The sequence below is a fragment of the Knufia obscura genome (genome assembly GCF_036327395.1).
Source record: "Knufia obscura strain CCFEE 5817 isolate CBS 148926 chromosome Unknown scaffold_14, whole genome shotgun sequence".
In the NCBI taxonomy this organism is placed as follows: Eukaryota; Fungi; Ascomycota; class Eurotiomycetes; order Chaetothyriales; family Trichomeriaceae; genus Knufia; species Knufia obscura.
The window spans coordinates 545,802-558,509 of NW_027042700.1; the positions used below are offsets into that span (position 1 = coordinate 545,802).

General features: G+C 40.5%; 2 protein-coding genes across 2 annotated transcripts; one reads left to right on the top strand and one right to left on the bottom strand.

Annotated features, from left to right (window-relative positions):
- Positions 1–207: 207 nt before the first annotated feature.
- PMZ80_009732 (uncharacterized protein) lies at positions 208–875 on the bottom strand (the record flags this gene model as incomplete). The annotated part of the gene is made up of 5 exons (XM_064878125.1): positions 208–351; positions 399–450; positions 498–746; positions 808–818; positions 873–875. 5 exons carry the CDS (start codon positions 873–875, stop codon positions 208–210), a joined length of 459 nt encoding a protein of 152 aa, XP_064726233.1.
- Positions 876–3,066: 2,191 nt separating this feature from the next.
- PMZ80_009733 (uncharacterized protein) lies at positions 3,067–3,661 on the top strand (the record flags this gene model as incomplete). Its single annotated transcript, XM_064878126.1, has 3 exons — positions 3,067–3,118; positions 3,223–3,597; positions 3,648–3,661. 3 exons carry the CDS (start codon positions 3,067–3,069, stop codon positions 3,659–3,661), a joined length of 441 nt encoding a protein of 146 aa, XP_064726234.1.
- Positions 3,662–12,708: the final 9,047 nt, after the last annotated feature.

The window sequence follows — 12,708 nt, forward strand, 5'->3', positions numbered from 1 at the left end:
ACGCGCTCGCTGATCATATTTTCATCACGTTATGACTTCTTCGTCGCCGGAGTATGTATCCGAATCGCTTGCTTCCGGCCTTGCAACATCCTTCATCAATGCCGGCAGGTTCGAGGCCATCATATTGGACCATTGTGACCACGGAAACACCATCGAGGTCGACGGTCGATCATTTCACTGCCTTGTGCTCGCTCATGCTGTCCTGGTCTAGACTACTCCCTTGCCTTTGCTGGCTTCCTTGAGGAGGTCGGCCCATTCGAGCTCACCAGGGTCGTTGGCCTGCCAGTTCATGGCAATGCCATTAAGAGCATTCTTGAGAGTCTCTCGGGAGCTGGCGTATACCATTCGGGACTGTAAAACATCAGCACATGCATCATCCTCTCACTCGGATGGCTTACCTTAACGCCAGTTGCGTCCTGGTTGATGTATGTGATGAATGCAATCTTGGATCTGCCAAACATCAGAATTTGCTTTATCCAGACCATCTTTTGACTCACCTCTTGCCCTCACCACCCTCTAGCTCGAACTCAACGTCGTAAATGGCATAAGACGGCCTGTCCTTGCCTGACTTCTCCTTCTTCGCAATGAGCTTCTCTCTGAATACATCGTAGTCTGCCTCAGTGCCGATCTCGTCCACCACAATCTCTTTCTGGTCGTCGGAGATCTTGTAGATAATGTACTTGGGACCACCACGGCCGAGCTTGAGTTCGTTGAAGGCAGACACGCAGTCTGGGTTGACTGAAAGACTGCGCAAAGGTGTTAGACAGCGGCACACCGACGGTCGTGTGCTTCGGTGACATGGCTTACCCTGATACAGGCTATGAGAGAAAGGGTCAGCGCGTACAAAAAAAGAGCAGCAGCAGTGTCCTTACCATGGCTGTGGTGTTAGATTCGTCGAGAGAGTCTCAGGTTGTAAGAAGTAGATGATGGATGTTGTCGGATGTAGACGGCCGTGATATATCAATTCGCACGACAGGCCAAGCTGATCTGAAGGCAGAAACAATTGTGTGATCGACTTTGGGGTGTGAGAACAGGCGGCGAGAATAATAAACAGAGCCTACAAACAAAGGCTTGCGAATGATTCTTGGAAGTATGAGGCAGCGCAGTGTGTTGCCCCACTAAGATACCATGCGTGATTTCGCCGGCAGGCCGCACCGGAGCGGTGACGCTAGGCAACCCGTTGACGCCGCCTCGAACAGCGTCAGCTTCAAGTTCTACTGAACATCTTTCATATCAGACACATATTAAGGAGGAATTTCCATCAACCAGCTCATTTCAGAGGCAGACTCGAGCTACTCATGGCAGCTTCCATGCTATCACTTGATGTTAACTCTGGGAGCAACACCCTTGCCAGCATAGATATGAAGCACAGTGCACAACGACCCGAGGAATAAATCGCGGTTGACTAAGGTAGATGATTGTTAACTCCTGGGTCCAGAGACCACATCCAATAGACAGCATACAGCAGCTGGCCGCAATTGCCAAAAGATACACTGCACGTCTCTCTTGGAGCTTGTCCCAACTCGACTGGAGTGCTCCTCGAGCGCCATTATCTTGCTCGCATAACCGACCGTGATTATGTTTACTCAATCCATTCTGATCATCTGCAGATTAGGACTCTGATAGCGTTCAAAAGATCGAAGGATGAACTCTAAGAGTTGGCATGTCAGTGTCCTCGATATCTACAGCTACTCACCAGTTCACAATGCGCGTCTATATCACGCCTGGGATATAACTATGAGGTTGTAGTGTTCCGACACGGGCTTGGGCGGAAAGCGCAACGCAACACGTCTGCAAGAGTATGCTAGTAGTCGCTCTCGGTGGTTAGGACCGATTTTGCAGAATCAGGTTCGGGAGTAAAACAGGAGCTCGAACGATGCAATGCTGGTAAGGAATCGAGCTATAGTATTGCTTTAGTGTTATCGAGACTATAGCGGTGAGAGCATAACGAAAAGGCTCGAGTTTAACTGATGTGTCAGAATGGTATTCATCTTCCTTTCACTTTCTAGCAGCGGGCTTTCTGCAATGCGTTTTGAGCTACTGAATGGTGCACATCAGCACGTGGGCAGAACCCTGAGCATCCTTCATATATACTTCTACCTATCTTGTGGTGTTTTCAATCTACATTTACCACACTTAATCCTCAAAGTCGTCTCCTCGACACCTCGATTGTCAGCCAAAGATCTACCGTCTTTCTTGCACCGTCACAGCCATGGCTCCGACAGATACATCATACGACGAAGATAAACACTTTCTCATGCTTCTCGTTCTCAACGCTGGCATCCAGATTACCTAAGCATGTCAAGAGGTGTTGGACCCACGGTCACATGATATGCTGCCTTGCCAAGATTAGGCATCTATGTGCATTCATAAGTAGTTCTATTATGCATGCACACAGACAATAGTATAGTCAATCAATCATCTTTACTATATTCATCAGGTTATGAGCGTTTTGAATAACTGAACTGGTAAACATACTGCGTATAGCGCAACAAAAATACCCTGAAGTATCGCTAAGGTAGCGATTACTAGGAAAAGATAAAATGACAGATAAGATTCGCCTGATAGGCAAAGTCAACTTTATTGAGTGGTACCGATAATTCGAGCGGGCCGCTAAGGATAAGGATGTCTTTGACCTATTGAAGGGCACCTATAAACCCACTATAGATAAGCCGAATAAGGAATCGTACGAGATCGGGTCCGAAACTGGAGCTGTAGCAAAGCGAATAAACCGACAGTTGACTAAAGAACTCGCAGCGCTTTAGACCGGCGAATCCTCCGAAACCTAAATCTCGGCTTCCGACCTGTTTGTCTAATAGAACACACTGCAATTAAAATATTGAGAAGCAGTTGCTGAGTATAAGGAGGACTAGAAGAAAATTAAGACCGCTCGAGAACTTCTTCAGCAATACCTCTCTCCGTTTATCGCTGACTCTGTGGTCGACGAAGACGACCTAGCTATTGCCTATACGACTATCCTTAAGAAGTATAAGGTTAGTGATCGAGAGGGACAGAAACTTCTACTTAAAGACTTTACTGGCTTTAAACTCGCACACGCGAAGTACGATGGCTAGGATTACCTTAATAAACTCGGTAGGCTCCGAAAAGACCTTAAGACGTACGGCTACGAAGTTATAGATAGTTAATACTGTAATAAGATCATTGAAGGCTTTCCCCCCTTATACGATACCTTTGAAGAACGATACTAGCTACTCCTGAGAGCTACGGGTAAAACTGATACTGACGACATCGATGCCCTCTGCGACCTTTTGGTTGAAGAAGCTACTAAGCGTAATAAGAAAGCTAAAGCGACTAAGACCGCCGATAAGGATGGTAAGAATATAAAGAAGAAGGATAAGGTAGAGAAGACTGGTGACTTGAAGATAAAGGGCGATCTTCTCTGTACTAACTGCAAGAAGACTAACTACACTAAGGAGAACTGCTTCTGGCTCGACCTATCTAAAGCCCCCGACGGCATGAGACAGTATATCGAAGCTAAGCTTAAAGCCGAGAAGGCTAAAAACCAAAATAAAGTTAAGACCGAGGGCTTCGCCGGCCTGACAGTCACCGACCCCGACGCCGATGGTATAGACCTAGGTATGCATAAGTTCACTATCTCTTAGACTACCTAAGCTAACTCGACTTAGATATCGAAGAGTAATTAGAGATCGAGCTATGGCGAAGGTTCTGAGGAGGGTGTGGCGGATTGTGTTTATTAGGTTGCCGGAAGCAAGGCGTTCAGGGTATTGATAACTGGGGATGTTAAGGACAAAGATACATGGCTAGTCGATTCAGGCTGTAACATTTATATTGTTAACGATAAGAAATGGTTTATAACCTTTAACTCTATAAGATAAGGTACCGTAGGTACGGCCGATAGGAAATTATCACTGCCTATATAGGGTGCTGGGAGAGTAGTTATACAATGTTATTCATCGAAGGGAACAACCCAGAAAATTCTGCTGAGAAATGCTTTCTATGCCCTAGCCGCACGTTGTAACCTGGTGTCCTTGTCCGGGTACCTGATGGATAAACGTACGAGCGAAAAGGTAGACTACTCGGGAATGTACCTGTTTCGAGACAATAGGGAATGGGGACATGTAGAACCCGTTAACGGGCTGTACCATCTCAATGTACAGGAACCGTAAGAGGTAAAAGTGCCGGTGGTAGCGGTAATTAACTTCGATAACCTAGTATGGAAGTGGCACCGTAGACTTGGGCACCTGAGCCTATAAAGTATGCGATCACTCCTAAAGTTTAGCGACGGCATGGTGTTACGATTCAAAGAAATGTGACCGGGCGGCTGGCGGGTCACACATGTGTCACAATGCGACCAACATACATATAGGCAAGTTAAACGAGGAAGCCTAGCACGTGAAGATAAGATATTAAAGTTACGTGATATAAAAGTGATCAGTGGGATCAGGGGTGATCAGTGGTGATCAGTACGATTAGTACTGATTATACTGATTATAGGTGATTAAGCTAATTAAACTGATTAAGGACTAGGGACTTATAAGTATATAGCTACGACTCTCCTTTGTATAGTTCTATAGTTCCGTAGTTAACCTAAGTTATACTAGAACCCTACCTGTGTATAACTTAACCTTATATTAAATACTTACTAGCCTAACATCCCACTTAGCTTACTTAAGTAGAACTATAGAGGTTCTACTTATACTATTACTGGTCACGTAGAGACACCGGCCTTATAATATTTTAACTACTATACTCACTGAGTGCGATAGCCTATAAGTATAGGTAAACCCATTAAGTTAGCTTAAAGAGAGCCTAGTAGTAGACTATAATTACCGACAGGATTAACGGATAGTTTTTCGTTACTAAACGTATTATTATTAAGGATATCTTTAGTAGGAATAAATAGTAAGTCTAATACCTCTATTACTAACCTTACGTTATTAGGAGTTAAGGACGGTGAATTGAAGATTAAGGAACCTAAACCCTTTACTAGGGATCCTATAAGCTTTAAAGGCTTTAAATAGTAGGTTAGGGTATGCCTTCGATTCTCAACCCTATAGGAGTAAGAGGATAAGGTCCTCTAGGTTATAAACTATCTACGAGATGGAGCCCGGAAGTGGCTCGAGCCGCATCTAGACGACTTCCTAAATCACCTAAATAAGAACGATCGAAAACCACGAACTAACGAGCTCTTCGGGAACGTTAGTATACTCCTTAGGGATATAGAGAAGTTGTATAGTGGCGTTAACAAGCTTAAGAAAGCTAAACGATAAATGTATAGCCTTAGGTAAACTAGAGCTGTCGCTACCTATACTACTAAATTTCAGCAGATTACTAAACGACTAGAATAGGACGAATCCGTACTAGTAGCTAAGTACTATTTCGAACTTAAGGACTTCGTTAAAGATAAGATCTTAAAGCGTAAGAATGAACCTAACGGACTTAATAGACTTATCGAGGTCGCTACGAAGATCGACACCCGCGCCTAGAAAAGAAAGATAGAGAAGTCACGAAACATAGGGTACTCTAGAAAGAGGTTTATGAGTAAGGAGAATAAAAAATAATCCTACCGACGGGACCCTAATGCTATGGATTAGCAGGCTAATTAGGTAATTAAGTTTGATAAACAGCTAGAAAAGAAGAAAGCATTTACGCCGCGACAGAAAAAGTTCACACCTAAGAAAAGAACCATAACGGATGCGTAACAGAAGCGATACCGTAACGTCGAATGCCTCTAGTGTAGAAAGAAAGGATACTATATACGAGAGTATCGCAATTCGGAGAAACAAGTTAATATAGCCGAGAAACAACCTGTATAAAAGAAAATCTCTAAGAAAGATAGAGATACCTCACTTAACGAGTAAAACGAGGAACTCGATATAAACGATACCCGATACTCGAAGCACAGTCACACGTTATAAACTACATGCTATAAGGACGACTGTTATATCTATATAAGCGAGAAAGACGGCTCTAGATGGTATCTAAAGAAACCTAGGAAGGCTAAAATACCTATACGATAAGTAAACGTATATTAGGCGCTGATTCCTGTAGATAGAGACCTAAAGGTGGTTACGAGTAACTCTTAACGAACGATTATTAAAACATGGTATTAGCGATAAATCCGGTTAGAAGAGGATAGCGCGTTCTACGGCGCTATCGCTTATTATCTTAATAGAGAACGATAACCGATCCTAATACATATAGTGCAATAGCACGAGTTCGATAAGTAAGAACTCGAGGAATACTCCTTTAGTAAGAATAAAATCAGCAGAATAATTAACGAATACACGGAATATATAGAGAAGTTAGCTAAAGAGGTTAAACAATAAGCCAACTAATCTAAGAAACGGGACTCTCTATAAACGTCTATGATTCTATGAGACGACGAGTAGATTATTATATAGACTAATTAATAGGTATATATAAATTGCACAATAATCAAGAAAAGGATACTAGGGGTATACTATTATAAGAAACTATAAATAAGGGTCTATACACTAAAGGCACCTCGCGGGTAAACCTATAACTGTATTAGAACGGATATCCGAGGAGGAACCGTAGTATAGTAGGGACCCGATAGCGGAAAAATAGTAGCTCGATATTCGCTTATAGAGCTACGGTTGCTACTATATACTGGTAAAATACCGAGACTAGCTATAACGTCGGAATATCCCGAGTTAGAATATTCCTCTTCGGAAGCGGAAACTTTAGAAGAAGAGAAGGATGCGACTATAACGATAGTAGGACGGCACTATAATAGAATAATAATCCGGACTAATTAATGGTTTTAGGATTAGTGCAAGGATCTAAACTACGAATAAGAAGCTTAGCACTAACACAAGTATTTTAACCCTAAAGGCCTATAGAAAGGGGAATATACCGAGAGTATATAGAGTATCTGTCACTCTAAGGACTATAGGAAGGTAATAAATACTCCTAGTCCCTATATACACTAGATATATATGGTACAGAATAAATAGACTATACCGCTATCCTACTTTAAACGTCTACCACGCTAGGATACGCCTAAGGTGGAACGATATACCGAAGGATTAGACGCAATCGATGAAGTAATATCGGACTTTAAATTAGACAGTACGTTAAAAAACGATAAGGCCGTTGCGAGCTAAGATAACTAGCGACGAAGCCGTAGAAAGTCTGTAACCTAACAGCTAAGAAAAAGAACCTTAAGCTAATCGAGGTTACCGCGCGTATAAATAGAAAGACCGTTAGGGTAATGGTGGATACGGGAGCCAATATAAGCTTAGTATCCCAGGGCTTCGTTACTCGATGCCTACGAGGCTTAAAGAGGGAGAAGTAAGAGCTATACCTATTAAGAGGAATGAATCAGAACTATAGTAAGGTATCTAAGGAGATTCGAATAGCTTAAGTACAATATTAAGATAAACACTATCTTATAGACATAGATATTATTAAGAACCTTAATACGAAATGCGTATTAGGACTAGATTAGCTAGACTAAATAGGATTCCTAATTAATCCCTTAAGAAGGCAATTAATGAATCGACTATAGCTCGACTTTAAACAATATATAATAATAGTCTAGGTAAGACCGCTTTACCGAGAAACGAATATAGAGAAACAGATAAATTAGGTAACTAAAACAAACGACTAGAAACAAGAAATAAAACAAGCGCTAAACGAACTAGAGATACTTTACGAATACCGAGATTACAAGGATCTATTTAAAGATAATAAAATATAAACCGCTTTACTAAAACACTAACCGTGGAACTACGAGATACTACTAGTTAAGGAAAAGAATCTAATAAAAGAACGTATCTATCCTCTATTACGAGTATAAGAGATAAAGCTATAAAAGTATATTAACGAGAACATAAAGAAAGGATTTATCTAACCTTTAAAATCACCGACTAGATACCCGATTCTCTTCGTACCAAAAAAGGATAGATCTCTTCGACTATACGTTAATTACCGAAAACTTAACGAGATTACTATTAAAAACAGCTACCCCTTACCGTTAATATCTAAGTTATAGAACCGACTCTAAGGAGCTAAATAGTTTACGGCTTTAGACCTTCGCGGAGTATATAATCTAATCCGTATAAAGGAGAGTAAAAAATAAAAGATCGCTTTTAGTACTCGCTATAGGCTTTACAAGTACTAAGTAATACCTTTCAGCCTTACTAACGCACCTACGTTATATTAAGTACTTATTAACGAAGCCCTATACAAAGGACTTAATATCTTTATAATAGCTTATTTAGACGATATACTAGTATTTTCTAAGATAAGAAAAGAATATATTAAACATGTTCGATAGGTTATAGAATAACTTCGAGAAAGAGAATTAAAACTTAAACTAAAGAAGTGTGAGTTCTTTAAATATAAAGTTCCATTCCTAGGATTTATTATTAGCGATTATAGGGTTCGACCAGATCTAGTAAAAGTGTAATCCGTACTAGACTAGCCGGAGCTAAAGAATGTTAAAGAAATATAAAGTTTCCTTAGACTAGCTAACTATTACCGACGATTCATTAAAGGATTTTCACGAATCGCTTCACTATTATTAGCATTAATAAAGAAGGGACTATAATTTACTATAGGAACTGAAGTACGAGCTGCTTTTAAATAACTAAAAGAGCTATTTACTAAAGCACTTATTCTAGTCTACTTCGATCCGGAGAAAAGGATAGTTATTGAAACCGACGCTTCTAGATTTACTATCGCTGTAGTTATTAGTTAACTAAATAACAAAGGAAAGATACGACTAGTCGTATATTACTCTAGGAAAATGTCACTCGCTAAAACCAATTATGAAATTCACGATATAGAGTTACTTACGATCGTTGAAGTAATGCGTGAATAGGGAGTATACTTAGAAGGATCTAAATACCCTATTGACGTATATTTAGACTACTTAAATTTAACCTATTAGACCTTATCTAAGAAACTAGGGAAACGATAAATTAGATAGGCCGAAACGATAGTACTATATAAATTTAAGATTTACTACGTTAAAGGAATAGAAAACGCTAGAGTAGACGCTCTTAGCCGAAGACCTGACTACGCTAAAGGCAAGGAAAAAACGATTAAATTCTAACTCTTTAAGCTAGAAGGCAATACACTAGTATATACCTAACTACAGGTTAATTAAATAGAAAAGATCGATGATATTCTAACTAAATAAAAAGAAAAGATTATTAGAGCACACTACGATAATCGGACCGCAGGATATTTCGGAGTTAATAAAATAACTGAATTAATTACTCGAAATTAGACCTAGCTAAGATTAAATAAAGACGTTAAGGACTACATTAGTTAATATAACGTATACGCAAGAACGAAGGCGTCTAGACATAAGCCGTACGGAAAACTTCAGGCTTTAGAACCACCTTTAGGTGCATAGAAAGAAGTTATAATGGACTTTATTAGACTACTACCGATATCTAAGGACCTAGCAACTAAACAAGAATACAATATAGTCTACGTAATCATGGATCAACTCACTAAATACGCCTACTTTATACCTATAAGAGACACTATAAAGGTAAAAGAACTAGCGTATATATTTATAAGACACGTATTCACGTCTTATAGGATACTATCGAAATTAGTAACCGATCGAGATAAGCTCTTTAAATCAAGGTTTTAGTAATCGTTAATAGACTAACTAGGAAGTAAGAATAAGATATTAACTGCATTTCACCCCTAGACGGACGGATAAATAGAACGAACTAACTAAACCCTAGAATAATACCTTAGAGTATATATTAATTATAAGTAGGACGATTAGGTAGAACTATTACCTTTAGTATAGCTCGCTTATAATAATTCTAAAGTTGCTACTGGAATATCACTATTCTATACTAACTACGGATTCTACTTAAATATTTAATAGGAACCGTTAAATATTCGCCCTATCGCTTAATAGGCTACCGTAAAAGTTACTAAACTTAAGGAACTTCACGAAGAATTAGTAGTAGAACTAGTATTTCTAGCTAAGAGAATAGCTAAATTCGTAAATAAAGGAAGATTTGAGGGACTAGACTTTAAAGAGGGGAGCACAGCTTACCTTCTACGACGAAACATTAAGACTAGAAGACTAAGCGATAAGTTAGACTTTAAGAAACTTGGACTATTCAGAATTAAAAAGAAATTGGGACTAGTAACGTATAGACTGGCACTACCTAAAGATATAAGAATACACCCCGTGTTCCATATAGTACTCTTAGAGAAAGTACTTAATAATATCAAAACCTAAGAATCGCTACTACTAAACGAAGAGATAGAGACACAGGTGTACGATATCGAAGCCATCTTAGGTATGAGATAGGAAAAAGGAAAAAAGTTATATCTGATCAAATAGACAGATTATGACGATTCGGATAACACATGGGAACTAAAAGAACACTTGGACCTAGATATAATTGTAGAACTCCGAATACACTATCCCGAGTGGGTTAACGCCACTAAACCTAGGAAACGACTAGTAAAGCACTGGGTCGACTATAATAAGAAAAGACCAGCAAAACTAAGGATTGTACTATACGACGTTAGGATAGATAAATACTGGGTATATATGAATAGCGATTGTCCATTCGCAGGGACTGGACTAGGTAGGGAAGTGACTATAAGGTTATAGTTAAGACAATAACTTCCGTCTACTAAAACATTAGGTTAACACCTAAGGAACACAGTCGGAAGGCTCCTAGAAGTCGTCGGGGACGCCACTAGAAACACTCTAAGTATAAGGAGACAAGGCTAGAGAAGGAGGGGCTTCGCTTGTGGCTTACTCAGCCTTAAAACGCTCTAGTACCTGAATCTACGCCTCTTCCACCGCGATCGCGTCCTCCGCTTCTATCTCTAGCTTACGCAATTAAGCGCGCAGGTTTAATTCCAACTCTAAGGCCTCTTATCGAGACCTTTTAGACGCGATACACGCTCGCTCTACTTCCTAACGGGCACGCTCGGTAGTACGCTGAGCTTCTAACGATTGTTTCACCTCTTCTAATAGACGAGCACGCTCTAACACTAATCGGGATCACTCTTCCTAAGTTACTCGGACGTTACAAGTTTTCTAACTGCCGGATAAATGACATTTTCCATAAACCCCCGACTTCACGTAAACTTTGCATTCTAAACCTAGGCGCCGATAGTTTAAGCACGCCTTAGGCATCGTGTCACTAAAGGAGTCGATGAAATTACCGAGTTACTTATAACGAACAGTTAAGGATTCTCTCACTGACTGTTTATTAGGGCGGGGTAATTCGCTATTAGCCTTACGTTTCTGTGCTAACATGGTTAGCCATAAAACAAAGAAGAAAGAGAAGAGAAACGGCGTGGTAAGGGAAACTAACCAGTTATGTACTTACGAGGACGCAAGTAGGCTAGAGAGGGGATAGTGTTACGATTTAAAGAAATGTGACCGGGCGGCTAGCGGGTTATATATGTGTCATAATACGACTAATATACATATAGGTAAGTTAAATAAGGAAGCCTAGTACGTGAAGATAAGATATTAAAGTTACGTGATATAAAAGTGATTAGTGGGATTAGGGGTAATCAGTGGTAATTAGTACGATTAGTACTGATCACACTGATTATAGGTGATTAAGCTGATTAAACTGATTAAGGACTAGGGACTTATAAGTATATAGCTACGACTCTCCTTTATATAGTTCTATAGTTCCGTAGTTAACCTAAGTTATACTAGAACCCTACCTGTGTATAACTCGACCTTGTATTGAATACTCACTGGCCTAACATCCCACTTAGCTTACTTAAGTAGAACCACAGAGGTTCCACTCGTACTATTACTGGTTACGTGGAGACACCGGCCTTATAACACATGGATCTGACCGACGAATAGATTAAGAAGATGATCGGTGCTATCTGTCCTATCTGCGCTACGACTTGCGCTATTACTTATATACCGTGAGATTCAGTAAAGAGGAGAGTATAAGAAGCCGGATAACTGATACATGTCGATATATGGGGAAAGTACCCTATTCGAGGTTGGGACGGTACACACTGGTTCTTATTTTTTATAGACGACGCTACGAGATTTACGTGGTGCGAGCGGCTAGAGAAGAAACGAGAGCTGTTGACGAAGTTTATGAAAGTGCACAATAAGATCGAGACGAGCCTTGGGATTAAAATCCGAAACTACCGCTTTGACGGCGAGTTCGGTGAAGGACCTATCGCTGACTGGCTACGAAGAAAGAATATCGTATTCGAGATAATAGAACTATATCGATACTACTAAAACGGTGTCGCTGAACGACTAAACCGAACGATTCGTGAGCGGGGAGCTGCTATGATTTAAGAGGATAGGATAATTAAATAAATCTACGATATTACGGTCGGTAGGATATAAGAACTCATGCGAGAGACTAATAGGCCGGAAACTTTATAGCTAGAAGCTGTTGAGTACGCTGTTTAGTTAAAGAACAGAGTACCGGCTAGAGCCCTACGTAAGAAAGAGAAGAAGACACCCTGGGACGCACTGTACGGCTACCAGCTATCCTTAAACCGCGAGAGAATCTGGGGAAGTCGCGTATGGGTGACGCTGCTACCGGAGACCCGGGGCACGAAGCTTTATTACCCACGTGGATGGATAGGATACTGGGTCGGTAAATATGATGAAGCAACGGAACGAGTCTACTCCCTAGAGACGAAGAAAGTCTATAAAATCGGTGTCGCCAGAGTCTAGGATGGCGAGGGTCTGCGGGACCCTACCCC